Here is a 27778-nt window from a genome sequence, read left to right as displayed (position 1 = left end):
CTGGGGGTGCAGTGAGGGGGGAGCCCCAGGGTCATGTGGGATTGAGGAGGGCCAAGCTAGGGACTGTGGAGACCCAGGAGTCTGGGGGTGCAGTGAGGGGGGAGTCCCAGGGTCACTGCGGATTGAGGGGGGCTGAGCTAGGGGCTGTGGGGACCCAGGAGTCTGGGGGTGCAGTGAGGGGGGAGTCCCAGTGTCACAGCGGATTGAGGGGGGCTGAGCTAGGGGCTGTGGGGACCCAGGAGTCTGGGGGTGCAGTGAGGGGGGAGTCCCAGTGTCACAGTGGATTGAGGGGGGCTGACCTAGGGGCTGTGGAGACCCAGGAGTCTTTGAGGCAAATGGGGCCTAAGCGGGATCCACCCCTGAGGAAAGGGCCGCAGAGGGTCCCGGTGGGGGGTGGCCAAGGAGAGGCGATCTGGATCCATAGGGAATGGAGGCAGGGGGCCCGGGCAGGGGGGCAGGGCCCTGTTGAGGTCTGGGTGCCCCGCAGGCATATCAAGGGCTCCCCAGCTACTGGGTTGCCTCTATGGGGTGCCCAGGGCAGGTGGGCATCGAGGGGAACCCGTGGTGGAGGAGGGGAGAGCCCCACAGATCCTGACCAAGTGTGGATCCCCAGGGAAAAGCCGGCTCCTGCTGGGGGGCCTGGGGACATCTGGGTGCACAAGGTGAGGGACCCCGCAGGAGCTGGGGAGATGTGGGTCTGGGCCTGGGAGGCCACAAAGAGCGAGAAGGACCAAGGGGAGGCCAGGGTGTGGACCCTCCAGAAAGCGGGGGACAGGAGAGTTGGGCAGGGAGAGGGGAGGCATGAGGCACCCTAAGTGGGCAAAGGTAATGTGCATCACATGGGGCCTGATATTGGGGGGAATTGCAAACACACACTGGCAGGGGAGCAGATATCACTGTGGGGTGGGAATGGGGGGCACAGGTAGGGAGACCCCACTGAAGCACATTGGGTGGGTGGGAATGGGGGGCACAGGTAGGGAGACCCAACTGACACACATTGGGTGGGTGGGAATGGGGGGCAAAGGTAGGGAGACCCCACTGATGCACATTGCGTGGGTGGGAATGGGGATACAGCTGGGGAAATCACATAGGGGAGAGCTAGAATAGGGGGTGCAGGTGGGGAGACTTGGTGGACATTGGGAGACCCCACCGTCCACAAGATTCTCTGGCTGGCACACCAGAGGGCAGTGGTGTCTGGTGCTACTAGGGCAGGGAGCGGAGGAGAGGCTCCTTCAGCTGGAGGACAGGTAAGTGGGGCGTCCAGAGGCTCCCAGGCCTGGACGGGGGGGATCCGGATGGATGGACTATGTGCCGCTGCATGCCTAGGGTAGGATCTGGAGGGGTGGGTAGCAGTATGAAGGACCAGTGGAGGGCTTAGAATATTTACAGCATGTCACTGTGTGTTTGAGTTGGGGGGGCATGGGGTGTGCAGAGGATTGGTTCAGGCCCAGGGAATGGGATGACAGCACCTTCCTCTCTAGGGGACGCTGGCTCTGAATTGGCCCCAGGGCAAGGGTACTGGCTGGCTCGGGGAGGGAATAGGATATGGGGACTTTCCCCTCTAGGGGGGCTGGCTCTAATCCAGCTCAGCGGGGGGGAGGGGGGACTGGCTGGGACTGAGGGTGAGTCTCTTGGTTTACCCCCACTAACCAGGTTCTCATTGCATGTCCTTCCAGGATGCAGTCGAGCCAGGCCACAGCGCTGCTCACACTCTGCCTGTGGGCGCTTTGTCATCCAGCGCTGGGCACTGAGGGCAAGAGAAAGCTGCAGATTGGCGTCAAGAAGCGGGTGGAGAACTGTCCCATCAAATCCCGCAAGGGAGATGTGCTGCACATGCATTACACCGTGAGTGCTGCCCTGTGGAAGGGGGCAGTGCCAACCAGCTAGGGCCTGGGGATCTGTATGCTGGCAGGCACGGGAGGCATCAACTAGCCAGAGCCTGAGGTTCTGGGGCCAAGGAGAGACCTAGCCAGCCGATGTCCCTGGTGCCCCATTAATGCAGGGAAAGGGAGGACACAAGTATTTGCCTGTAGCTCCTGGGGCAATGTTTGTGTGTTGGGAGATGGGAGTCTCTGGCTGGGGCAGGCCACTCCATCTCACCCCCTCCTCTCCCACAGGGCAAGCTAGAAGATGGGACCGAGTTTGACAGCAGCATCCCACGTGACCAGCCCTTCATCTTCTCGCTGGGGACGGGCCAAGTCATCAAAGGCTGGGACCAAGGCCTGCTTGGGTAAAGTCCTGCTCTGCAAGTTGGGGGAGGGGGTGTTCAGAGAGCAGTCCCCCACATTGAGCCTGGGGCTCAACTCAAGCTGTGGCTGGAATCAGAGTGAGGGACCCAGACATCCAGCTCATGGTGGGGCACGTGGCACAGTTCCCTTTAGCCTCTCTCCATATGTCACTTGGCCTCCCCCTTCTCTGGTGTTAATCACGTTTATTACAGTAGCCCCTGAGGACCCTCTGCTGTCCCAGGCACTGCACAGTCAGGACTGGCTGCAGCCCTGCCCCGCCCCCCCAAGCTCCCACTTGACCAGTGGAGGGGGCAAACGGCTCCTGTTCCGAGCCTTGGCATGGATTTGCAGAGCGATCCATGCCCCAGCCTTTGTACAGTCTTGGAGCATCCCCTGCATTGTGCTACAGCCTAGAACCACCCCCTTTGGCAAAGGGTGAAACCCACCACTCTGAGACAGGGCCCTTGGGCTCCAGCACCCTCTCTCTGTGGCTCCCCAGCTAGTGCCTGGTAGACGCTTTTCATCCCTTCAGAGAGTGATGCAACTAACGGATTTGCAGCGACCCGGCGCAGCCTTTTCAAAACGGGCGGGTGTTTATTAGTCACTTGGCCTCCATCATTAAAGGGGCCATCTTAGAATGGAAAACAAAGCTTAAATCTGAGTCCATGCTGGCAGCATCACCTGCCACTCTGGTCCAAAGCTTGGAGTCTCTCTGTCTCCCTACACTGAGTATTGGCAGCTGAATTCTGATAACCGTGACCTCAGCCCCTTGGTGCCCAGGTGCAGCCCTGCTGTGTCTGGGTCCTTCTCCCTTGGCTGGCAGTCGTGGCCTGCCAGCCGGACTCCCAGTGTTCCTCCAGGGCTCGATGCCTTGATGCATTCGCCCCCAGCTAGAGAGACCGCAGCTGTCCCTTCTCCTCTGCGCTAGGGGGGAAAGTAACCCCTTCCCGGCCAGGGGGTGGCAATCCCAAGTGGGTGGGGAAACTGAGTCACACCTATGGTTCATACAGATATGACCACAATTCCCACACTCTGCACATGCCTCCTGAGCCTTAATTCAGACTTCGCTCCACCTGCCCTGTCTGCAGTGATCTTCCTGATGCTGCCAGCCAGCCATCGATCACTGGGGTTGTCCATTCTGCGTGACTTCACAGCAAAGAAATTAACACCTTCTTCTCTTTGAACTGGATGCTGCCTATTCCCACTCTGGATCAGCGGCAGAGCTGTAGACAAAGCAGGAGTCCTGGCTTCGAGCCTCTGCTCTAACCCACAGGACCCCACTCCCCTCCCAGAACTGGGAATAGAACCCAGAAGTCCTGGCTCCCAGCCCCCTCTGTGCTAACCACTAGACATACTGAATATTACGCCGTGCTGCTCCAGTTACATTAGTCAACTGTTAGTGGCCATAGCCAAGCTAGTACCACACGCTGTTCCATCCCTAGCAGTGGTTGCAGGTGGATACATGGATTTTTTTTTCCCCATGGGGGGCGGATACACCACATAGCCCAATGAGCAGCAGCTCTTCTGACACTACTGTCTTACCCACTGTGACTGTCTCCTATGCTTCTCAACCAATCTTGGTTTTTAAGCCTCTTACTGTTTTGGTTTGGGCTGCCTTGTTTGCTCTTGGAGCCGATAGTAGTTCAGGGGGTGGATGAGCTTATAACCAAGAGCTGACTGAGAGGGTGCAGCAAGCAGAAAATGGATTCTCACGCATGTAAGCCATTCTGGGTCAAGCAACAGGGTTGGGAGAGATTCCAAACCTGCCAGGGGGTGGTCAGGTGCCCCAAATGTGATCCCCCACTGGGGGAAGAGTGGTACAGTGGTTAGCGCTGCTTAGATGGCTAGTTCTCAGAATGGGGCTGACTCCTAGGCCCTGTAAGACAAACAGGGCCCTAGCCTAGGGCTCTGGAAGCCCTGGTTCCATTTGCTGCGTGGGCAGGTCACTCGGTTTCTCCATCTGCAGCTGGGGATAATAGCTCTGCCCAGCCTCAGGCCTGTGATAAAGATTGAGGTGCCCAGACCCAGTGGGGATGGGGGCCAGAGCAGTACCGAAGATGGGTCTAGAACTGACTCTTTCCTGCACAGTCATCCATCCCAAGGCCAGAAGAGCCCACGGTGACCATCTGGCCTGACCTCCTGTCCCAGGCCATTGGACTCTTTCTGGCCGAACTAGAGCAGAGCTGTTAGAAGAACATCCTGTCTTGATTTAACAATTGCCATGACGGAGAATCCACTGCAGCCCTTGGGAAAGATGGGTCCGAGCAAGAGAAATTGGAGACTGGCAATCCCACTGATGCTCACACTCAGATTCCTGGGCTTAGAGGCCCAAATGCACGATACACCTCCCCTGGATCAGCAGCAGGCTTTGAGCCTCTTCACCTTCAGATCCCCACAAGCCCCTTATTGTTTCAGGTACAACGGAGGTGGTTGAAGTCTGCCAGATTTCAGCATGTGCAATACATTCATTCTGTTAAATACCTGCTATTTGTGTTACTGGGTTTAGCCAGCTGTCTGTGCCAGTGGGGGATTTCTAGCTGTCACGTGCAGTTGAAGGTAAATAGTCCATTGACAATTTTGGCCTCAGACATTGGGAATCTGGGCAATATCGACTCTCCCATGAACTTGCCCATGATTCATTTTACCTGCACGGACTATCAGCAGCAGAGGCGCCCTGAGCTTTTGCCATTGTGAAGTGGAGTTATCTGCCATTTTACTGATGGCAGAGAAGAGTGTGGGGGTGACTTCCCCAAGATCCAGAGAGTGAGTCAGTGGCAGGACCAAGAGTGGAATTCAGGAGTCCTGCCTCCCGGCCTCCTGCTCTAGCCCACGGGGCCCCACTCCCCTCCCAGAGCTGGGGGTAGAATCCAGGAGTCCTGCCTGCCAGCCGTAGTCTTTTGCCCCAGGAGAGGGCTCTGAGTGGTGGCTTAACAGGGGAAGCTGCAGGGGTGATGTTTGCTGCTGTTGGGTTACAATAAGCATATAATCCTGTCTTTGCTTCCTTAAAGGGGCTTTGTGGTGGGGAGTGGGGGGGTCTGACTGAGAGGTCTGGTGCTGTTGACTCAGCAAGTCTCACTGCTGTCTCCTTTCAGGATGTGCGAGGGTGAGAAGAGGAAACTGGTGATTCCCTCTGAGCTGGGTAGGTAGCCAGGGATTGGACTGACCCACTCTGCAGGGGGAATGGGGTATAAGGCCTTTCTCCTCTAGGGGACGCCAGCTCTGATCCAGTCCTAGCAGGCAGTGACCAATGATCAAACTGCTGGGGGTCTCTCCGGTTTCCATGTCTTGCTAAAGTCACCTGCCCAGAACCATCACCAGAGGGGACTGTGGGTGGGAATTGAGGGGCATCAACAGAGCTATGAGGTGGGAGCCTGGGGCTGTGGGTCAGGACTATGGGGCATCAGGGTGTTCACTCCTAGGCCAGTCCCCTGTGGGAAAGCAGGTGGGGGGAGGAGGGGGGCACTGCTTTGGGTGCCCAAAAGACACTGACATTTACAGGAGGGTGCTCTTTGTGCCAGTCTGGCCTCTTTCCCATTGCTCAAGTCCCTGCCCGAAACCTCCTCTCCCCATTGGGCTGTGGGGGTGGGAGGGTCAGTTCCTTGCTTTAAATTTTCTCTGTTTCCTCCAAAGGCTATGGGGACCGAGGGGCTCCACCTAAGATCCCAGGTAAGGCCACTGTGCACCCCATGTGCTTGGTCCCTGCCTGTCCCTCGGGGCAGTGGTGCCAACCGTGTGAACTGCCAGCCCATCAGGTCTCCACAGCCTACCTCCAGTCACTCACTGGGGCAGCCCCTCCTCTATCACCTCCCAGGCAGCAGGGCCCCTATCCGGCCATCTGGCAGTGAGGTCCTCCCTGCTCCCCTCCCCCACAGTGACATAGGGTCCCTGCTGTGCAGAATGGCTGGGGGGTTCCTGCCTGGGTGGGGGAGGAGTGGGACAGGATTGCATGATGCTCCCCTGACTTTGCCCTGTCCCCCTCCAGGTGGCGCAACACTGATCTTCGAGGTGGAGCTGCTGAAGATTGAGCGGCGACCGGAGCTGTAGGCAGGCAGCATTGGCTGTGGGTGGGTGGATGGAGGTCTGGGGGGGGCCTCGGCTTGGTGGGGGAAGGGTTGTGTGTGACCATGCGCACACGGGGGGTGGGGGGCAGAGGGGTGTTTAAAAAAATCCTGGAAGATCAAAAATAAAAGCACAGACTGGAGCTGTCCAGTGTGTGGGGGTAAGGGGTGCTGTGAAAGAAGGGGGGCTCTGGAGAATGGTGCAGAGGCAGGGCAAGCCCAGAGCAAAGTAAATTGAGAGCTGGGGCTCCTGGGTGCAATCTCGGAGGGGAGAGGGGGCTTGTCAGAGCAGGGAGTCCAGGCTTCTGAGTTCTCTCCCTGCCCCCAGGCAGGTGCTGTGAACCATCCTGCCATGGAGTGGCACTATCTGCCTTCGCCACAGGGTGGCACCTGGCAACAGCTGGCAGCCCCTCTGCCTGTGACCCGCTTTCCCAGGCAGAGAGGGGAGGGGCCACTTGCTCTGGGGCGGGGCTGTGCCTGGGACAGCATGGGCAGGGCAGGAGGGAGGCCTTGGGCACTGGCCTGGCTGGGAAGAGAGAGCTGAGGAGCTGAGCTGGGGGCAGGCCTCGACCTGCTGCAGGCCAGCTTCAAGGGCAGAGCGGGCAGCATGTGGGAACCAGCAGCAGTGACTCAGCCTGCTCCCAGATCCACCCTGTGAGACTGCAGCCGCACCCTGTGCTCACGAGGGCCCTGGGGTTGGACAGCAGGGGCTGGAGTAAGGGGCACTGGCACAGCTGGGGTTGGAGGGGGACATGGGGTGGATACCAGAGGGCTGCGAGGCTGGAGTAAGGGGCACTGGCACAGCTGGGGTCGGAGGGGGACATAGGGCTGGATAGCAGGGGCTGCAGGTTGGGAGTGAGGGGGACTGGCACAGCTGGGGTTGGAGGGGGACATGGGGTGGATAGCAGGGGGCTGTGGGTCGGGAGTGAGGGGCACTGGCACAGCTGGGGTCAGAGGGGGACATGGGGTGGATAGCAGGGGGCTGTGGGTCGGGAGTGAGGGGCACCGGCACAGCTTGGGGTTGGTTGGAAGGGAACATAGGGCTGGATAGCAAGGGCTGCGGGTTGGGAGTGTGGGGCACTGGCAGAGCTGGGGTTGGTTGGAGGGGGACAGAGGCCGGCTAGCAGGGGCTGCAGGTTGGGAGCGAGGGGCACTGGCAGAACTGGGATAGTGGGGGTCTGCAGGTCAGGATTTAGGAGAACTGGCAGACATGGGGTGCCCAGGGAGAGGAGGGAGGGGCAGTGCCAGGCCCATCTGGTCAGCCCCATCCTCCATTACCCAGCAGGGTGTATCAGGGAGCCAGCTGGGTTGCTGCTGGAGGGCAGGGGGCTGGGTGGGGTGGAATGGAGGCTGCCAGCGCACTCATCCCCACCACAGCAGGGTTCTGGCCCCAGCCCCGTCCTGCCGGCTCCCAGCCACCCGGTGACCTCAGGCCGGAAGCACGAAGTGTGGCTGCCGCCCGATTTGTTCCAGGAGCCAGGGACATTCTTTCCGTGCTGAGCTCAGCCCTGCCAGGAGCGGGGGAGGGGAGGCACTCAGCCTGGCCTGGATGGGGCCTAACCAGCCTCCTGGGGCATGGATGTCACAGGGCCAGGGAGCCCCTCCCCCCCAGCACAGACAGCCTGTTGCCAGTGCTGGGACCCACCTTGCCACCTGGTTGCCACAGCAGCTGCCTCCCACGGGGGGAGAGGGCCTGGGGAATGTGGAGCTGGCAGCGGCTGTGTGCGGGGAAGGAGAAGGGCTGCTCTGTGGGGTGCGAGGTGGTACCAGCAGCTGGTGCTGGGCACCCCAGTCCTTGGCCAAGCCCCAGGTGGGGCTCAGTTGGCCCTTCCTCTGCCTGTCTTTCCCAGGTGATTTGCAGATGCTGAGGGCTTCCCTTAGTGCTGCTGATCCCTCCCACCACCTATTAGCCACAATTAACATCTCGGCTGGGCATGTTGGCAGCAACAGGGTGTTATCCTGCAGGGGATCCCACCACCCCTGCTGGGAAAATGGGGCCCAGTCTGGACCTGCCCTCCATTCCCTTTTCGGCTGGGGGTATCTGCCCACAGCCTCCCTGCTCCCATCAAAAGATGCTTGAGAAATGGGGAAAGGGACTGCAGTCACCTCAAGCTGGAAGCCCTGCTGATTCCCATCCCACAGAGTGCCCTCTTCAGCCCCCCCCCCCCCCCCCCGCTTGGGAGTGTCCCACACACACCAGTGCCCACTTATACCAGTGGGTGCTACCCTCTGACCCCCAACCTGCCTGCAAGTTTCCCCCATTGGTCCTGCACCCCTGCCCCAAACCACCCAATCTACCCCCCTCCCCACCACAGGACAGCAGCTCCCTAACTCTCAAACACTTTTATTAAATTCATATAAAAACACAAAATTCATGTAATAATTAAAAAAACCTCAAAAAAAATCCTTACAAAAAATCAAATCATAACCCCCCTCCCCAGAGCCCCCCACTACCAAAAAAAGAGGGGGCTCATGTGGGGGTATTGCTAAGGAGCTGTCCAGCTGGCTAGTGATTATCAATGCACTGGGGAGGTTGAGGAGGGGCCCCCCCTCCCTCTACATCCCCAAGCTTTAGAGACGAGATTCCCCCCACCCCAGCCTGGTGCCATTGGTTGCTTCTCTCCCCCCTCCCTACCCCCCAGCTGGGGGAGGTGGGTCTAAGGACGGGGGGGGATCATTTCTTCTGGGGGGTGCTGAGCTTCTGCATGCCTCGGATCTTGTCGAGCAGGTCCCCCACAAAAGCCTGGTGGGGAGGAAGAGGAGAAGGGTTATGGGGGGCAGGAGCAGAAGCCCCTTTCCTTTCTGATAGAGCCCTGGAGTCCTGCCACCCACCCTGCCCTAACCCACTAGACCCCACCCCCTCCCAGACTGGTTCCTTCCCCCAGTGGCCCAGGATCCTCTAAGGATACAGCCCCCACCCAGCAGTAGGTTTCAGAGGGCCCCAGAAACCAGCTCTGGAGAGGAAGCCCCCACCCCAAAGTGACAGGTGTGTGTGGGGGGGACGGGACTGGAGAGGGAATAGCAGCTGCTGACCCAGCCTGGAGATTGATCACAACTGCTGGGGCGGGCCCAGAGCCATCCACCTCCCTCCCACTGTCCAGGGGGCGGGTCCCAATGTTTCTAGCTCCTGTGTGAGATGCAGGGGGACCTGCCACTCACCTCTGTGGGCTTGTAACAGTCAACCAGGAGCTCCTGGGGAAGGGACAGAGAGGGGGGTCAGGGCTGAGAGGGGGGCCGCCCACAGGCCAGATCCACCTCCAGGTCCAGTTGCCACCCCCAATATAACAGCTCTTGCAGTGCAGCTATCCTGCCCCATGGTTCACACCACCCAGACTTCCCCACAGTTTTGTGCATGCTGGATCTCCTACCCTGGCCCCATACCTTATATCCCCCTCCCTTGTAGCTCCCAGCCCTGCCTCCTTCCCTGCCCCATGGCTTCCAAGACACCACCACCACCCTGTCCCTTGGGTTCCCCACCTCCTCAGGCTGCATGATCCCCAGCTCTGTATCCTACTCCCTCCCCTCCTAGGCCAGCTGCCCTGGCATGCACCCCAACCCCATGGGTGGCTACTACAGGGCCCTCCTTGCAGCCAGGTCAGTACTGCCCCAGATTCTACCCCCACCAGGCTGGCTATCGTCCCCTACAGTGTGGTGCTTTGCTGCCCCAACCCTTCCCCTCTAGCCTGGCACTCCACCAAGCCCCTGCCACCATCCCAGGCACCTCACTAGTCCCAGCCCCACCCTGCACTCCCCCCCCAACCCCCTGCACTACCAGCTGAGCCCCACGCCAGCCCCAAGGGACTGACAGTGTGTCTACTGGCAGGGGGACCCTGCTGCATCCCCTACCTTCACCCTGGCTCCCCGGGCATCATCACTGCCCATGTCCAGCAGCTCATCTACATCGATCTCCAGTTCTGGAATCTCCTCTTCCTGGGAAAGGGGTGGAAATGATGAGGGGGGGTTAGTGCACTGGGGTAGCCCCCCCAACTAGTTACCCCCGACACACACACTGAAGAACAGGCCAGTCCCCACGCTCCCACCTCAGACTGAGACCGAGCAGTGCATGCTGGGAGCAGTCACACCTACCCCCATCACCCAGCTCCCCACCCACCCACCCACACTAAACCAGACTGGGAACCGGGGGTGGGGTGGGGAGATTAGCAGTTGGAAGAGTTTTAGCAGCACAACAGAAACGGCCTAATCAGGTCACCCTCCACTCCAGCAGCCAGGCTCAGACCTCCTCTCCCCCGCAAAAGAACCCCGCCTAATCAGCTCCCTGGCTAATTAAATCAGAAGTTGGGCTCTCCCCCCACGAGGGGGGGCATGGCAGACCCAGTCTGAACAATAGGATTCAGCCCCTCAAGCAGCTCCAGCTACTTACAGCCCCATTAGCCATCTCAGAGACAAGCTCCATATGGCGCATCTGGCCCTGTATAAACAGCCCTGGCACCTCACCCCAGAGGTGGCTGCATCTCAGCCCCGGGAGGGATCCCTGCGTGCGCCCCTCCCCCCAGCGCTGTGTGCAAGCGGGAGTCACCGAAATCCACACGGAGATTTGGAAACAGGAAGCAAGTCAGTTGGAATCCAGGGAAGAGTCACGCCGCCCTCCCCCCACCGCTGCCCCACCCCCTTTGCTTGGAGGGATTGTCCACATACACTAGCCTGTGCCCCCGGCCCCCACCAACATCAAAAACTGATTAACCCAAGCAAACTCCTCCCAAATGCCCTGGACCCCTCACCAAGGGGGGGGAGAGGCAAGCGGGGGGGGGGGGAGAATCTCCCCCCCCCTTAGGCAATTTAGGAATTAACTGTTTAGATTCCATCCAGCCCCACTGACTCTGGAAACGGGGGCGGGGTTGCCTGTCTCCCCCCGAGACTTTAAAGCGATTACAGCCTGCAAAGGAAATCCTTGGAACTAAGCAGCGTGAGAAACTTGGGGGAAGTTTCCAACCCGGCCCCCAAATCCACCGGCTACAGAGCAAATCTGGGGGAGGCCTGGCGCGCAGCGTGAGGGTCGGGATGGGATGGCGGCTGGTACTTAAGCGGGGGGGTCCAGATGGGGGTCACAGTCATGTGACCGGGCGAGGTCCTGTTTTGGGGACGGTAGATGGGGACTGGGAGACTCGTGTCCCTGGGCGAATGGGGGAGGGGACTCCCCTAGTTTGGAGATGGGGGTGCTTATTGGGGTGCTAGGGAAGTTGGGGGCTCGGGGGTCCCTGACAGGCAGAGATGGGGCTGTTCCAGGACCCGGGGCGGGGGTACCTGGCAGTCGTACAGCTGCGTGAGCTGCTCCAGGATCCACTCCTCCAGGTTAAGCCGCTTGCGAAGCTCCTTGCGATCGTATTTCACCGTGACCTTCCCCTGGCGCCGGACCGGCCCCTCCTCCTCCTCCTGGCCCGGCTCCCCCGGGGGGCTCTGGAAATACACCCGGGGGCTTGTGGCCCCCGCTGGGCCGCTCTCTGGGCTGCAAGGCGCTGCCATCCGCCGTGCCGGGGACCCGAACCGGGTCAGAACTGACTGCGCTGCTGCCTGAACCGAGCCCACGTGGGCTCAGAACCTCCGGCTGCTGATGCCGGGAGCGGCTCTCAGCTGGATCCTGCCGATGCTGCCTCAGCCCAGACCCCGGCACACGTGGGTCCAGAACCGAAGCCGCCTTCAGCTGCCGATACCGCGATGGAAGGAACCAGGTCCTCTTCCTGCCCTCGCGGGAACCAGAACCGGATCCTGCTATTACGAGCTCTGGGTTCTGCCTTCAAGGAACCAGGACCACGTGCAGTCTGGGCCAGATCCTTCCACTGCACGGAACCGGGCCCAGGCCGGAACCAGAACCGCCTTCAGCCTAGTACTAGGTGCTGGGTCGAGATTCACTTCTTGTCTGCACCGAATCGGGACCAAACCCACATCCGTCCTGCCTATTCTGGGACCACGTGCAAACCGAACCGGGGCCGAGCCTCCTCCCGGACCCTAATTCGCTTCTTGCCCGAACCTAGTACGACCAGAACCGGATCATGGTGCTGTCTTGTCCCGAACTAGGTCCGGATCCCCTCTTCTTCCTGGTGTTTCCGGACCAGGGGGCCAGGATCAGAACCAGAATATGGAAAAGCTCCGTCTCCTGCTGGTACCGGATCCGCCTGGTGCTGCCACTACCGGTTCTTCCCAGCCCCAGTTGCTAGTACCGGCTCCGGCCAGCGCTGTCCTGGGTGCTGGTACCGGTTCCTCCGGTACTCACTCGCCCTAGCCGCAGTACCGGTTCCTCCCGGCTCTGGTTCGGTTCCGATCCGCTCCCCCCGACGGCCCCTTTGTCCCGCTGCTGCCGCTATCGCTCGCTCCTCGCCTCCCTCCCCCGCCCCCTCCCCGCCCCCTTAAAGAGGCCGCGTGTCTGTCTGTCCGTCCCCTCCCCCAGTCCTTCTGTCCGTCAACACCCTCCTCACGAGAAGGGACGGGAGGTCAGGCTGCGCCCCCGCCACCCACCGCAAGCGTCTTTTTGTCAGTCCGTCGCTCCCTCACCTCCTGTGTCCGCCTGTCTGTCCGTCATCCCCCCCACTGTAGGGGGTGGAGTGAGGTCAGTCTGCTCGCCCCCAACACAGCGACTTTCAGTCCCATCCAGGATCTTCTACCCCCCCCCGCCCCCCCCCCCCCCCCCCCGGTCTGTCCCCAACCCCTCCCCCACGGGACAGGGGCGCTCGGGCTATCCCTCCCTCTAACCCAAGGTCGATCAGCCTGTCTCTCTGTCCCTCCCACCCCCCGTCTGTCTGTCCATCCCAGAGGTGTCCCTCCCCTAAACTCCCTCCCCCCCATACCCAGGGGCTATCTGCCCCTTCCCCATGGGGTTCTGCCCTTCCCCTGCACATGCTGTGTGTCCAGGCCACAGAGTTTATTCTTGGTGTGTGTCCCCTTCCCACCCACCCCCACCCCCACCCCCGCTTTGTCCATCCATCCATTCCCCCATCTAATTCCCCCACCACATCTTGCCTGTCTCTGGCCTCTCCAGGGCATGCCCATTTGTCCTTCTGTCTCACAATGGAGGGAGGGGGGAGTGTCTGTCCATAACAAAGGAGCGGAGGGAGGCTGTCAATTTGTCCAACCCGCCCTCCCCCAGTCTTGACTGCCCCCACAGACAGCCGATCTGCCCCCCTCATGTCTGTCCCTGTCTATCTGTCTCCATCCTTCCTGTTCCGCTGTGGGAAGGCAGCGATGGTGGGGGAGGAGCAGCTCCCTGCAGCCTGGGAGATAGCAAGGAAGGAACCCCCCTTCCCACCTGGCTCAGGCTGCAGTTTGCACGGGGGGAGGGGGAGGCAGCAGGCTCTGACCTGGGTTATTTGGAGAGGGACTAGGATAGAGACAGTGAGAGCTGAGGGGCTGGGAAATCTAGTGGTCACTCCTCATGCTGGTGGGGCACGCCCGGGGGGCTGTGTACCCAACCCAAGCATCCCTCACTTGGTGCTGAGATGTGATGCAGCCACCTCTGGGGAGGGGCATGGAGCTGTTTATACGGGGATCCCTTGCCTGGTGCTTAGATGCAGTGGTGTCTGGGGTGGGACGCAGGAGCAAGGATCCCTTGCCCCTGAGCTGCAGCTAGTGCCACCTCTGGGGTGGGGCACAGGGGCAGTACAGAGCAGTATTATGCTCCCTGCAGAGAGGTGACTAGAGAGAGAGGTATGGGGGAGGGGGGATTTACAGGGGTGGCATGGAAAGGCCTGGAGGCCTGGGCTCACATTCCCCTTCTCACATGGAAAGCTCTAGGAGGGAGGGCTGGGGCATGTTTTCCCTCTTGCTAGCAACCACGCTGGGGTGTAGCCCCGCACCTGTCCAGGGGGCGGAGGAGGGGGTCAGCAGAAGGAGGGGTGATGGTAGAAAAGTTTCAGTGGGGGGGGGTGGGGGGATAACTGGATACAAAGGGACAGCGGGAGCGGCGCTCTTTGGGTGCCCTTCCCCCCCCCCCCCCCCCGTCCATGCACACACACACACCCTGACCCCATTGGGAATTTGTGGGGGCCTGAGGGCCGCTGTCCCTTTAAGAACTGGCTCCCTGCGGCCGGCCTGGCCCAGGGCGTCGGGGAAACACGTGGCCGGGATTGAGTAACAGAGCCGCGATTCAGGCGCTTCCTGGCCTGGCCGGGGCCCCGGAGCAAGCGCGGCAGCTGCGCCCGACAGTGACACTCTCCGCGGCCTGATCCGAGCCTCCCCCTGTGCCTGCGCCCCAAGCCCCAGAGTGACCCCGCCAAAGGGAGCCCCCCCCGCACTCCTGTGGCGTTCCCCAGCTAGCTGCCCCCCCCCATGCTTCCTACCACACTCCCCCAGCATGGTGCAGATCATACCCCTCCCTCGGGCACTGCCTTGGGCTCAGCATGCTGGGGCAAGGGCACCGGTTAAATGCCCCCCCGGGGTCCCAATCCTTCCACAGGGGGTGGGGATGGCTCCTCAGTGTGGGGAGGTGGAAGCCAGGAGTCCTGGGTTCTGTTCTTGGCTCTGGGAGCGGAGTGGGGTCTCTCCCTTGCAGCCCTACAATTCTATTGTGCTTCAGGGGGAGGGGGGGAGACTAGTGGGTAGAGCAGAGCAGGGGCCTGGAAATCAATGTCTCCCCAGAGATATCCCAGCCACCATGGTCATGGCTAGGGCTGGTGGGTGCTACCCCACAATCTGCATCACACAGCATCCACCCCCATCAAAATCCCGTCCCATGCACTATCCCCATGGGACAGACGGGGGGGGGCGGGACTGCAGCACCTGGCTGTCACCTGTGAGCATGCACTAGGGTCAGTGCAGTCTGCGGTGGTCCAATGCATTATCCCCATGCAACATGCGGGGGGGCTATGAGCATGCAGGGTGTGTGCAGCAGTAATGCAGCCTATGTGCATGCATTGGAGTCATGCAGCCTACATAATTCCCATGCTGTGACCCCATGTGGCTAGCATAGAGTTTGGGGGCACATTGATGCAGCTGTAAGCATGCACTAGGGTCAATGCAGCCTTGCACTATTCATATGCAGCTTAGAGCCAAAGAACGCTGCAACAATGCACCATTCCATTGTACTGCTGCCGTGCAACAGGCAGGGAGGCTGTGCAGCACACTGATGCAGCCTCTGTGCATGCATGCATTAGTGACCGTGCCACCTAAACTATTCCCCTGGGCTGTCCCCATTCAGCAGGCTGGTGTTTGGGGCTGCATGCAGCACATTGCCACAGCCTGTGCACTAGGGCCGGTGCACACTGTTCCTCTGGCACGTAGGGCCCTTGGGTGCAGGAACCCAGGAAGCGTCGCGTGGCCACTGCGAGGGCATCAGATCCATTCATGGAGCTAGGGGTGGGTTTCAGGAACGTAAAGACTCTGGCCCACAAAGGCTGTTCTCTGTGCGGGTGCGGCGGGCTGCAGCCCGACACTGCCACCTACTGGCTACTCGGGGAATGGTCGCAGCAAGGACAAAAGGGAAATGGGATTCACCCAAAGGTGGAAGGGGTGGAGCTGCTAGCCTGGGTTGAGGGGCACTGGCAGAGGTGGGGTGGGGAGCACAGGCCTGGGATAGCTGGGAGCTGTGGGTTGGGGCTGAAGGGCACCAGCAAAGCACAGGGCTGGGCAGCAGGCAGAGAGGAGCATCCAGATAGATGCCCCGTAGGTTGAGACCCAAACACTCTCTTTAGCTTACATCAGTACTGTACTCCGGAAGACTCCCACCCCCCACCCCCATGGCTCCCACCCTGCCCCAGACCCAGGCGCTGCCCTTGGTTCCAGAGCCGCCCCCACACCCTGTTTGCTCTCATTGCAAATTCCCCCAACTCCCCCCCACACTCAGCCAGGTTCCTCAGGGCACAGCCCCTCTCCCCCCTTCCCCCTCTGCATTGTTTATTCCCCAGAAAGACTGGCATGGGGCCGGGGGGAGGGAGCAGAGGCAGATGGGGCCTGTCAAGGGGAACAGCCCCAAAGGGGCTCCATACAGATGGAAAAGTGTTGCCCATTTGTGGAAACTGCAGGCGGGGGGGTGGGGGTGAGGCATTGCTGGAGTGGGGAGTCACAGAGGGGGGTGCAATAGGCCCACCCTCCTGCTGCTCCCCACACTAGGTGGCTAGATTTCCCCCACAACATCCCAAGGACTCCTGAGTCCCAAGACAGCGGCAGGTGCATGGAGGTGGGGGGCCCTACTGCCTGGGTCTGGTCCCATAGCTGGTGAATCCTGTTCTCTCCCCATGCCCCTTTGTTCGCCATGCTGGAAACTGCCTTGGATCCCTTTGCCTGATCTGGTGCTAGTGGGCGCTGTGCTGCAGGCAGCGGGGTGGGCGGGCTCAGTAGAGGGTGCTCTCTCCTTGCAGTCAGTGCTAGCCCCAGTGTACCAGTGTGGTGCTAGGGCAGGGGTAGGCAACCTATGGCACGCGTGCCGAAGGCGGCACGCAAGCTGATTTTCAGTGGCACTCACTCTGCCCGGGCCCTGGCCACCGGTCCGGGAGGCTCTGCATTTTAATTTAATTTTAAATGAAGCTTCTTAAACATTTTAAAAACCTTATTTACTTTACATGCAACAATAGTTTAGTTATATATTATAGACTTATAGAAAGAGACCTTCTAAAAACGTTAAAATGTATTACTGGCACGCGAAACCTTACATTAGAGTGAATAAATGAAGACTCGGCCCACCACTTCTGAAAGGTTGCTGACCTCTGTGCTAGGGGGTGCGGTGCTCCAAGGTGGGGCGCTCTCCCACTGAAGTCAGTGCTGATCCCAGTCCCTCTGTGCTGCAGGGAGCAGGGGGGACAGTGGGAGGTGCTCTCCCCACATAATCAGTATTGGCTCATATGGGAGCTTAGGGGTCTGGAGCTGGCTTGGATCAAAGACCTGGTTGATGGCAGTAGTCAACATCTTCCAGCTCAACTCCCCAGCCCAGCACTGCCTGTAGGGTGACCAGATGTCCTGATTTTATAGGGACAGTCCCGATTTTGGGGTCTTTTTCTTATATAGGCTCCTATTACCCCCAACCCCCGTCCCGATTTTTCACATTTGCTGTCTGGTCACTCTAACTGCCTGTGTCCCAGTGGAGTTTAGAGACCCTGGAGGAGAAATACAGGGAATAGGAAAGGTGAGGGGGATGGGGGCACACAGGGTCCCTGGCATGAGGGGAATGGGGGACCCTGGCATTGGGGGGGAAGAATGGGGGATTCTGATATGGGAATAGGGGGCAACCAGAGCCCTAGGGAAGAGGGACGGGGTGGTGGGAAATGCAGTGAGTCCCTGAAACAGAGGGGGGTGGGTGTGCGGTACCCAGGGAGGGAGCTTGGGGGATTGAGGGATTTAAGGAGCCTTATTGCGCTGCACAGTGTATGACCCTTTAGTATTAGCTGAGATCCAAAGCCCAGCTCCTGAATCTTTAACCCTGGCATCAGGGGCACATCCCCACACAGTCCCCCATTAAATCCCTGCCTTCCCTACACTTTCACACACATCCCTAAACACCCCCTTTGGGCTGAATCCCTAGAGGGGCTATTCCAGTAGGGGGAAGTTAGGGGGGTGTTAGCTTATATGGAGTGTAGCTCCCCTTCCCATTCCAGTGGCTCCCTAGCAATCCATGCCCCTGAGAATGAAAAGTATTGTTTACATAGGACCTACAGGAAGTAGGGCTCAGTACAGCTGGCATGGGGGGGAGGTAGGGAGGGTGCTAGGCTGCTATTGCAAAGGAATGGAAGGGGGGGGGATTGCAAGTCTGGGCTGGATATGGAGGTGGGGGCAGTAGAAACCCGCTTCTTCCCTTGCTGCTCTTTACGTGATCCCAGCCCTCAGGAAGTTGAAAGTGAAGGCTGTATCCTTTGTGGAAGCTGGCCAAGCTGGCTTATGCAATGATCCTGTTAAATATCTGACGCTCTGCGGGGTGGGGCGGGGCTGGGACTGGACAGGAGTCCCCTGGGTGACCCCTGGAGGGCTCGGTAGGGGGACACTCTCCCCTCCCAGGCAGTGGTGACCCCAATACCTGCTGCAGGGAGTGGGGTGAAAGCTCAGTAAGGGGCACGTTCCCCTCGCAGTCAGTGCTGGCCCCAATGCCCCTGTTTGGCGCTAGAGGGCGCTGTGCTGCAGGGAGCAGAGCTGGGGTCTTACTGGAGCATCTGATGGTTTGTTATTGTAGGGTCTCTCTCCAGGCCCCAACTCCGGAAGGAGGTGGGGGAGGGGGAAGCCTTTCTCGAGGCTGGTACTTGTGTAATGCACTTCCAGTCAATGTTCCTGGGCTAACAACGCTGCAAAACGTTCCCTCTGTTCCGGGGCGGCTGTCCCTTTAAGAAGCTGCCCCTCCCTGGGGAGGAAGAAGATATGTCTCTCCCCCCCGCCCCCGCCAGCCTCTTAAAGGGCCAGTACCTCAATCCTCATAGTCTCTTAAAGGGCCAGCGCCTCACCCCCCATTCTCTGCCCCCTCCCTTTTCTTAAAGTGGCAGCACCCCCTCCGGAGGGGTGGGGGGCGGCGGCGGCGGCTGTTTCTTTAAGGCTCTCTTCGGCCGGCCCCACCCCCGCGCCTATGCCCGCCCCGCCCGTAGCCCTTGCAGGCGAGGCCGAAGCAGCTAGGCTGGGTGTCCCGGGGCGCTGGGTGCAGCCATGGCCGGGGCGCGCCCGGGGGTCCACGCGCTGCAGCTAGAGCCGCTGCGGGTCCCCGAGACCCTGATCCGGGGCAGCAAGTTCATCAAATGGGACGAGGTGAGTCTGGGGAGAAAGACACCCCCGCCAGTCCCAGGAGAGTCCTGTCCTGTCCCCTCCCGTCCCGGGAAACCCCTGCATCCGCCCCCCAGACCGGGATACCCTTGCACCCGGAGCTCCCCCCCAGGAGAGACCGCCCCCCAGCCTGGGAGACTACCTGCACCTGACCCCCCCGGGAGAGATTCGCCCCCTCCCTCCTTCCCCCTCTTGCTCCTGACCTGGGAGAAACCCCCTCTCCCGGGGAGAGGTTTCCCTCAGCCCCGTATTCCTCCCAGCATCCCTCTGGAGAGTTCCCCTAGGCACTTCCCTCTCTCCCTATGTACCCCCAGACCCCCTGCACTCCTTTCCCCTGAAGAGGCGACCCCCATGCACCTCCTATCTCCTTCCTGGGTAGTCCCCCCCCAGGAGGGAGACCCTCAACATCACTCCCACCAGGAGAAAGTACCCCCAATATCCTGAGGACCCCCCCATAACAACCTGGCAGGGGTGAGGGACATAGAGTGGGAGGAAATTATTCCGTGGGGAGCCCTTGACACCTCGGGGGAGACACTCCCATCCTCCCCGGCCCCTGGCAGTTGGTCTTTCTTGCCTCTCTCCTGCATCTCCCTTGGGGACAGTGTGTTGCCATGTACCCCAGGTCCACAGAGGAATTCCTCTGTGCCCCCTGTACAGCCCCCTAATGCCCTGCTCAGGCATCCCAGACTCTGTCCTGTGCCCCCCAAGCCTCACCCAGCTACCCAAAATTCCCATACCTGCCCTCTGAAGCCCCCTGCATAGTACTCCAAACTATCCAGTTGGCTTGCAAGGGAAGGACTGTGTTGAGCGCGCACCCCCCCCCCCCCGCCAACTTCCTATCCCTGCTGCCCTCTGGGCACCTCAAATTCCTCTGCTTGACCCCTAGGGACAGCCCCACCATTCACCCCCAGCACATACCCCTACACTTTGTACACCAATTCCTTCCTGCATCCCTCCAGAGGGGGTCCACCGAGCCCCTGCATCCTAGGAAAGGGGAAGAATTTTGGGGGAGACCTCAGGCATAGGTGTAGTTTGACTTCTAAATTTGGGGGGCAGCTTCAGTCACGCCAATGGGACTGCATGTGTGGGGGGGAATTCTGTGCCTGTCCTGAGGCTTGCGGTTTAGGGGGCACAACACCCCCCTGCTCCCCCAACTACAACCATGACCCCAGGGTGGTGGTAGGATCTCCCTGGCTCCTCTTCCCCACACCAGCTGGATTCGCAATCTCAGGCCCAGCAATTCCCCAGTGGCTTGGAGCTCAGCCCCCGAAACCAAATAAGGAAGTGTGAGATGGAAAAGAGAGGATCCCATCAGGGGAGAAAGATTGGGGGGACCCCCCACTAGACCCCCATCTACTGAGGCATAGAAACATATCTCTGACTGCCCCTCCATCCTGACCCTCCTCCCCCTGCTATCCCAGCCCTGGGCTCCCCCCAGCTTTGCAGGAGCCCCTCAATCCTGACATGTAGTCTACCCCCACCCCCACGGGTTGGTTTGATTGACTCTAGCGCTGCTTTGGAACCCTTAGTGACTCCTTCCTTTCCACCTGCCCCCCGCTTTGGGGGTCAGATTCCCCTCCCCAGTCCTGGGAGGGAGGAAATGCAGCATAGTTGGGGGGAGGGGGGCAGCAAAGGATCCCAGACACCTGGGTTCATATCTCCATGTGCATCTGTCCTCATTATTGGGAGATGGAAGCACAGCAGGGGTTATGCACTTGAAGGTTTCCCTCCCCTGCCTTGAGCACCCCACCCCATAGCAGGATGCCCCTATTCACGCCTGACACCCTAGGGTGCCCAACTCACACTGTAATTGGATGCTGCCAGGGCAGATTTGGATGGGTTGGAGGAGGCTGAGAGCTGGCCTTATCCAAGCCCCCAACCACCACCACATCCCCTCCCCACACACATGGGCTTAATACTGAGATGCAGCCGCCACTGGGCTGGGACATGGCAGCAGGTTAGAAGCCCTCAGAGCCAGGACTGAGAAACCCCTTTTCCCTGGAGGACCAGATTTAGGGATGGAGGGGACGAGGTCTCTCCTGATCCCAGCCCCCTTGTGCTCTGACTCCCCCTCCCCCAGCACTGGCATCCCCCCTTCTTTTTCGCTCTGGGATGTGAAATCCTAACTGTGTTTGCACAGCTCAGAGAAACAAGCTCCCAGGTCCTTGGCCAAGCACCACTCCACCCCCCCCAGCCACTTCCCGACTAGCTGTGAGTGTGTCCAGGCCAAGGCCGCAAGGTGCCTCCCAGGGCCCCTCCCTCCCAGCGCCCCAGCTCTGCAGGTACCCCTCAGCCCCGACCCTCATCCCCCTGCTATCCCAGCCCTGGGCTCCCCCACCAAGCTTTGCTGGTTCCCCTCAACCCTGACCCGCAGCCCCTGCTATCTCAGATGTGCAGCTGTGTCAGATCATGCCTTGTAAGTTCAGGGCTGGGCAGGTGCCAGGCACTGCCTGGGACGGGTGGTACTAGGAAGGCTGGGGGGTTGGGCACTCCCTTCGCACCACTCTGGGGCAAAGTCCTGGGGCACCAGCGGCTTTGTGATGCTGTTTTATTGCAGCTGAATCTGGGGTCCAAGGTCTTTCCCGAGTGAACAGGTGATGTCTGAGCCCCCATCCCCTCAGCCAATGGGTCCCTGCTGGGAGGGGCCGGGCTGGAGTAGCTGGGAGCGCCCCTCACAGCCAGTGCTCCTGCTTTGCTCCCTACAGTGCCCCCTGCTGGGAGAGTCTGGCCTGGAGTAGCCGGGAGCTCCCATTGTGTCCCAGTCTCTCTCTAGTCTCTTGTTTTTGGCTCTTGACTCATTCTCATGCATCCCCCTCCCCCGACTCTTTGCATTTAAGCCAGCAGCACAGAGGGGCCATTGACCAAGAAGCACATCAGGTCTCCATTCATTTCCTCCCCTCCCCCCCCCACACACACACTTGAACAATGCGCTGCCTAGGGGGAATCCTGTCTCCTGGGGAGCCAAGATGGGAGCCAAGGGGCCTCTCCAAGCAAGAGGGGTTAACCCCCACCATGTCCTCCCAGTGTCTGTGATCTCTGGGGTAGGGCAATAAGATACTCTCATGGGGATGGGGGGGGGGGGAGACCTAGTTAGGTCTGTGGGAGTGCCCTGCCTTGCTGGGGGGAGGTGCGATCTGGGATAGGTAGTGCTCTCTGCTTAGGATGCATTCACAGCTCCGTATGGGGGGCAGCAGGATTTGGAGGGGCCCTCACTGTGGATTGCCACCAGCACTGCAGGTCCTGGACCCCCAGACCAGGGCTCACCTACCCCCTGCTCATGGCTAATCTCCCCACACACACACACATGCTAGAGCTTCCAGGCCAGGGCTCCCCTGTCCCCTCGCCACAGCTGATACTCCCCATGTGCCCACTCCTGCCAAAAATACCTGCACCTAGTAAGATCTGGGACGCCACAGAGCTGGGGGACACTGAGCATCCGGAGGGATAGGCACGTGCAGGAAAGTCACTAGACTAAGCTTTGGCCTCAAACCAGCCAGACCACATGGGGGTCTGTGGGGTAGGGATTGAGGAGCACCAGCAGAGCTGGGGCGGGGAAATGGGGGAACCAAGGCCTGGGATAGCAGGGGGCTGTGGGTTGGGGGGCACTGGCAGAGCTGGGGGGTGGGTAGAGCCCAGGCCTGGGGTAGCCGGGGGCCATGGGTTGTGGTTGAGGGGCACGGGCAGAGCTGTCTGGGGGAGGGAAGAGCCCAGGGCTGGGCTGGCAGAGTGGGTGCGGGTCTGGATCAGGAACAGAGCCAGTTGCACTTACATTCCTTCCTCTCTGTGCCCCCAGGAGCCTACAACCCAGACTCTGGTGACGCTGCGGGTCGACCCCTTGGGATTCTTCCTCTACTGGAATGCGCCCCACATGGTAGGGCCCTGGCAGCACTTGTAGCGCGTGGCCTGAGCTGAAGCTGATTTCTGCCTCTCCCCCCCCCCCCCCGCCCCCCACCACGCCCTGCTGAGATGACAGAGCCCGGAAACACTTGGCACTTTCCCTGCCCTTATCGAGGTCAGCCAGGGAGCAAGACGGGAAAGGCCCCATGGCCGGAAACGTCTATCAGCCGCCCCCCACTTCCTCCCAGCCTGCCCTTCCTATGGCGCCCCCTGCTGACAGAGGCCAGCACTGGATGGGAGCTCCCCCCACAGCTGGCCATCCCACCCCACTCCCCACAGTACCCCCTGCTGGGGCAGGCTGGGGTTGCAATACTCAGGAGCTCAGCCAGCCTGCTGCTGCTCTCCTGGAGCTGGCCTGGGAGGCTGGGTCACTCGCTCTTGGGGCTGAGCCATCAGGCCTGTTTGGCAGGAATTCGCTGGGGTGGTGCCAAGGGGCGGTCACCTGCCTGCCCCCTCCCTCACCAGGCTCAGTCTGGGGGTGAGCCCTCCTTCCCCCAGTCTTGTCTCCCCAGCGTGCCCCACCCCCGCACTCTGATTTATGGTGTTGATACATTCTTAGGAGGGGGTGGTTCTTGCGGAGGGGGGAGGGCGGCAGAGGATTGGGGGTAGTGGGATGGGGGGGAGCAAGTGGAGGGTGGGAGGGTAGAACTGGGGGGTGCAGAGTGGTGGGAGAGTTGAATTTGATTCAATCTGCATTCCAAGTCTCTTTTTACCCCCCCCCCTTCACTCTTGCTGCTCCCCGTCCCCTCTGAATTAAGTTGGTTTCCCAAGGGTGGCTAGTTTTGAGACACCCCCTGGTGGCTGGCTGGGTGGGGAGAGGGCTGCCATAGGTCCCCTCTCAAGGGACCGTGTGGAAATTCTTGTACTTCTCTCAGCTACAAAGGGTGGGCAGGTTCCAAGCTCTGCTGTGGTTCCCCCCCCCTTTCCCTCCTCCCTCCCCCCGTCCCGCGCCATGGGTGGGGATGTGGGGGGGAGTGTTTCTGGTTTGGCCCCTCTCCCTCTCTGCCCTTTCCCATGACCCCCCAGCAAAGCCACCCAGGCCTCACACAGGAAATGCCCCCCCACTGCTGCCCGCACACCCCAGGGGTGGGGCTGCCTCCCTCCTCCAGGCCCCAGATGGTCCCTCTCCTGAGCGTCCCTTACTCCTGGACCCCTATAGCCCCCTACCCTGTGTCCCTCCCCACCATGCGCCATGTGCTGAGGGTGGGTACAGGATCCTGGGGTAGGCGGGGGGTGTGCAGCAGGGATTCCCCCAGCAGCAGTTCCACAGGATTTGCCTGCTTTGGCAGCTGCTTTACATGTGGCTGGGATTGGTGCCCAGAGGCCGGACCGTTAGGCAGGAACTCCTCCTCCCACCCCCCGGCTGTGGGGGTCTGCACTGCCCCAACTCTAAGGGGCATCTCGCCCCACCCCTCTTTTTGTCCCTGGCAGGAAGTTGACATCTTGGACATCAGCTCCATTCGAGACACGCGGACTGGGCGCTATGCCAGAGTCCCAAAGGTGAGGGAGGGGCTCTGCCAGAACCAGCTGAAAGTGGGGGTGAAGAGACCGTACAATCACAAACTGGTGCCTGTAGCCCACCCTCCTCACATGCGGGGAGAGACCCTACCACGACAAAGAGAGGGGACGGAGGGGGCCTCTTCAATAATAAACTGATGCATGCTGCCCTCCCCCACCCCCACCCCCCACTGCAAGGGAGACCCTACAATAAGGAACCTAGTCCTCCATCCCAGCTTCCCCATGGCCAGTGTGGGTTGGCTGGGTAGCTGAGTGATCCCTGCCAAGCTCCACCCCCACCCTCTTTAGGTTCTGGGCCCCACCCTGGGCCCCAGTTAGGGAGCATCTGCAAATTCCCTGTCATGGGAAGACAGCTCCCAGGACGGAGCTGGGAGAGTGAGGGGCAGGGTTAGGTCTAACACTCCCCTCACTTCTGCGGGGGAGCCATGCCTGATGGGGGAGAGGAATGGGGTGCCTGGGAGACCCTCCCATAATGCACTGGGGGCCTAATCCTGTCTTGAGCTGAGAGACCCTACAAAACACAGCGGGGGCACAGCAGGGGAGCCGGGCACTGGCTCATGATCCCAGAGATGGCCTGGAGTGGGGGGTGGTTTTAACCCTGATTGGCTGAGCTGCCCAGTGCAGCTCTTCATGGGGGGGTGGGTGATGTCACAGCACTCTCTGCTGGCAGGCAGAGCATTGCTGGCTCACACCATCCCCCTAACCCCTGGCAGGACCCCAAGTTGCGGGAGATGCTGGGATTGGGGGGCTCAGAGCCGCGGCCCGAGGAGAACCTGCTGACTGTGGTGCATGGCCCAGACCTCGTCAACATCAGCTTCCTGAACTTCATGGCAGTGCAGGAGGATGTGGCCAAGGTGGGTGTGTGGTGGGTGAGCGGCAGCTGGCAGGGGACCAGGGTTGGCAGTAGGGAGGGAGAATGAATGGGGAGTGTTGCCAACTGTGGCGTGGGGGATGTTGGAGGGGGGCTGATGGGGTGGGTGGAAAAGGGGATACTGGGAATGGGGGGACAGTTGAGTGCCTGGGGGAATGGAGGGAGATGTGGGTGGGGAGGGAGACTGGCAGTGGGGGAAGGTGAGTGGGGAGCAAGCAGGAGTAAGCAACGGGGCATGGGGGGGCAGGACACGGGGGGGCAGTACAGTACTGGGGGAGGAATGGAGGGGAGTCCATGGGGGAGGGGGTTGGCAGAAAGGTGCCAATAGGTCGTGGGGAGCGAGCGGAGTAATCAGCAATGTGTGGGAGATGCTGGAAATGGAGGAGGGTCGGGTAGTGGATGGCTGGGGGTTGCCAAGTGAGTGGGGGTTGGAGACTGGAGGTTGCGTCTCAGATGGGGTTGGGGCAGGGTGGTGCCTAGTAACTATGTCCCATAGGAGCGCACCCTACTGGCTCACTAATGGGTGAGGGAGAGGGCATCCTTGGCACAGGGGAGGAAGGGGGCAGCAGCCCTGCGGTCTCTCATCTCTTTTCCCCCACACTGTTCCCCCCAGGTCTGGACCGAGGAGCTGTTCAAACTGGCTATGAACATTCTGGCCCAAAATGCATCTCGCAACACCTTCCTGCAGAAAACGTAGGTCTTAGCGTCGGACAAGGGATCCCTATATAAATAGCTTGTGCACCCTACTCCAGATGCGGCTGCATCCCAGCACCAGGCAAGGGATTCCCGTATACGCAGCCCCCGCACCCCACCCCAGAAGCATCTGTCTCCCAACACTGGGCAAGGGATCCTGTATAAACAGGTCGTGGCACCCCACCCCAGAGCTGACTATGGTGAGGGGTGTCTGGCCAGGCTTTGCTGCTCTGTAACCTCTGTCTTGTTTCCTTCCCTCAGCTACACCCGGCTCAAACTCCAGGTGAACCAGGAGAGCCGGATCCCAGTGAAGAAGTACGTTTCCCGCCCTGCCTCCTGCTCCCTTTACTGTAGTAGGGAGCAGCCAGGGGCCCACCAGGCCCATGGGTGGTGTTTCCAAACCCCTGACTGAAGATGAGCTCTGCTGGTACCTCTCAGTCCCGACCCACAGCCCCCCCCCACTGCTCTGCTAGTGCCCCTCAGTCCCGACCCACAGCCCCCGCCCCCCCCAACCACTGCTCTGCCGGTGCCCCTCAGTCCCGACCCGCAGCCCCCTCTAACCTGAGCTCTGCCGGTGCCCTTCAGTCCTGACCCACAACCTGCCCCTCCAACCCTTGCTCTGCTGGTGTCCTTCAGTCCGAACTGCAGGCTTCCCGCTCTCCTGTCTCCCCAGCATCCTGAAGATGTTCTCGGCCGATAAGAAGCGTGTGGAGACAGCTCTGGAGTCCTGTGGCCTTAACTTCAATCGGGTACGTCCCTCCCCCCAGCCACTCACCCCAGCTGCCTCGTGCCCCCCAGCGACTGACATGCCCCCTTGTTATTCTCCCCAGAGTGAGTCGATCAAGCCGGACGAGTTCACCCTGGAGATCTTCGAGCGCTTCCTGAACAAGCTCTGCCTGCGCCCCGACATCGACAAAATCCTGCTGGAGATGTGGGTGCTGGCCCCCCCGGGGTGCCGCTGGGAGGGTGGGCTAGTGTGTGGGGCATGGCTTTGGGGCTGCAGCAGAGGGTCCACTGTCAGGAGCAGGGGGCAGTCTGGGAATTGGGGGTGGGGCGCCTGCTGATGGTATCTGGAGAGGGTCCATTGTCTGGTGGGGTGGCACTGGCGATGCCGCAGGGGGAGGGGTTATATGTGTTTGTGGGGTGGGGAAGGAAGGCTCCCAGCCACCAGGGAAGTTGGAGGAGGGGGGTTCAGCATCTAACTGGAATGGCAGTGACCTGCCAAAGGCGGGGGTGCTGTGGGGGTGAGGTTGCCTGTGGAGGGTGTTGCCTGGTGGGTAACATCTCTTTTCTTCCCCCCCCTCCCCTCCAGTGGGGCGAAGGGGAAGCCCTACCTGAGCCTGGACCAGCTGATGGATTTCATCAACCAGCGGCAGCGGGACCCGCGGCTGAACGAGGTGCTTTACCCTCCTCTCAGCCGTGCCCAGGTGCGCCAGCTGATCGACAAGTACGAGCCCAACCGCCAGTTCCTGGAGCGTGGTGAGCCCCTGGGGGGCGGGGAGAGCTAGCAGGGAGTGGGGGTGGAACCAGAGTGCAGGTGGCAGGGCTCAGGGGAGCCCTGGGACAGGGCTGAGGGAGACTGGGGAGGGGAATGGCAGTAGGGATGCAGGAGGACTGGGTACCCTGCTGCGGGCTGGTCGTCCTCACTAACCTCCTGCCCCCCAGACCAGATGTCCATGGAGGGGTTCGGGCGCTACCTGGGGGGGGAGGAGAACAGCATCGTCCCCCCTGAAAAGCTGGACCTGAGTGATGACATGAGCCAGCCACTGAGCAGTTACTTCATCAATTCCTCCCACAACACCTACCTCACAGGTATGGGCCCCCCAGACCACCCC

General features: G+C 60.6%; 3 protein-coding genes across 5 annotated transcripts in view; 2 read left to right on the top strand and 1 right to left on the bottom strand.

Annotated features, from left to right (window-relative positions):
- Nucleotides 1–6307, top strand: part of FKBP2 (FKBP prolyl isomerase 2) — a 6603-nt gene extending 296 nt beyond the window's left edge. The window contains 6 exon segments of the mRNA XM_029911200.1: nt 1213–1226; nt 1677–1845; nt 2118–2230; nt 5321–5367; nt 5859–5894; nt 6211–6307. Of these exon segments, the coding sequence (XP_029767060.1) occupies nt 1213–1226; nt 1677–1845; nt 2118–2230; nt 5321–5367; nt 5859–5894; nt 6211–6272 (441 nt within the window). The 3' untranslated portion in view covers nt 6273–6307.
- Nucleotides 6308–8614: 2307 nt separating this feature from the next.
- Nucleotides 8615–12613, bottom strand: PPP1R14B (protein phosphatase 1 regulatory inhibitor subunit 14B). 2 transcript variants are annotated; one of them, XM_024210744.3, is made up of 4 exons: nt 11549–12610; nt 10133–10216; nt 9446–9478; nt 8615–9029 (listed from the first exon to the last, which is right to left on the bottom strand). In XM_024210744.3, exons 1-4 carry the CDS (start codon nt 11765–11767, stop codon nt 8961–8963), a joined length of 405 nt encoding a protein of 134 aa, XP_024066512.1. In that variant the 5' UTR covers nt 11768–12610; the 3' UTR covers nt 8615–8960. The 2 variants fall into 2 exon arrangements, with proteins under 2 accessions (XP_024066512.1, XP_024066513.1); XM_024210745.3 differs by lacking the exon at nt 9446–9478 and having other exon boundaries at nt 11549–12613.
- A 51-nt stretch (nt 12614–12664) lies between these two features.
- Nucleotides 12665–27778, top strand: part of PLCB3 (phospholipase C beta 3) — a 26711-nt gene continuing 11597 nt past the window's right edge. Inside the window, exons 1-10 of one of the 2 annotated variants that reach the window (XM_026650324.2) lie at nt 12665–12848; nt 22758–22835; nt 24293–24361; nt 25093–25233; nt 25864–25943; nt 26205–26258; nt 26617–26692; nt 26774–26874; nt 27256–27422; nt 27609–27755. In XM_026650324.2, coding sequence (XP_026506109.1) covers nt 22833–22835; nt 24293–24361; nt 25093–25233; nt 25864–25943; nt 26205–26258; nt 26617–26692; nt 26774–26874; nt 27256–27422; nt 27609–27755 — 838 coding nt within the window. In that variant the 5' untranslated portion in view covers nt 12665–12848; nt 22758–22832. Of the gene's footprint in view, nt 12849–18791; nt 18950–22757; nt 22836–24292; nt 24362–25092; nt 25234–25863; nt 25944–26204; nt 26259–26616; nt 26693–26773; nt 26875–27255; nt 27423–27608; nt 27756–27778 lie in introns of those variants that run through there. The other variant, XM_026650323.2, reaches the window with a different exon arrangement.

This window comes from Terrapene carolina, unplaced genomic scaffold (genome assembly GCF_002925995.2).
Source record: "Terrapene carolina triunguis isolate 2854851 unplaced genomic scaffold, T_m_triunguis-2.0 Scaffold89, whole genome shotgun sequence".
NCBI lineage: Eukaryota > Metazoa > Chordata > Testudines > Emydidae > Terrapene > Terrapene triunguis.
The sequence above is the reverse complement of the archived record's forward strand: the minus strand, read 5'-3'. Positions and strand labels throughout refer to the sequence as shown.

Excerpts from the sequence above, each read along its gene's own strand:
- PPP1R14B (XM_024210744.3), bottom strand. The coding sequence starts at position 11,767 with ATGGCAGCGCCTTGCAGCCCAGAGAGCGGCCCAGCGGGGGCCACAAGC. Across the intron at positions 9,479-10,132 it reads CCCGGGGAGCCAGGGTGAAG|GAGCTCCTGGTTGACTGTTA; the intron begins GTAGGGGATGCA and ends TCCCTTCCCCAG. Across the intron at positions 9,030-9,445 it reads ACTGTTACAAGCCCACAGAG|GCTTTTGTGGGGGACCTGCT; the intron begins GTGAGTGGCAGG and ends CCTCCCCACCAG.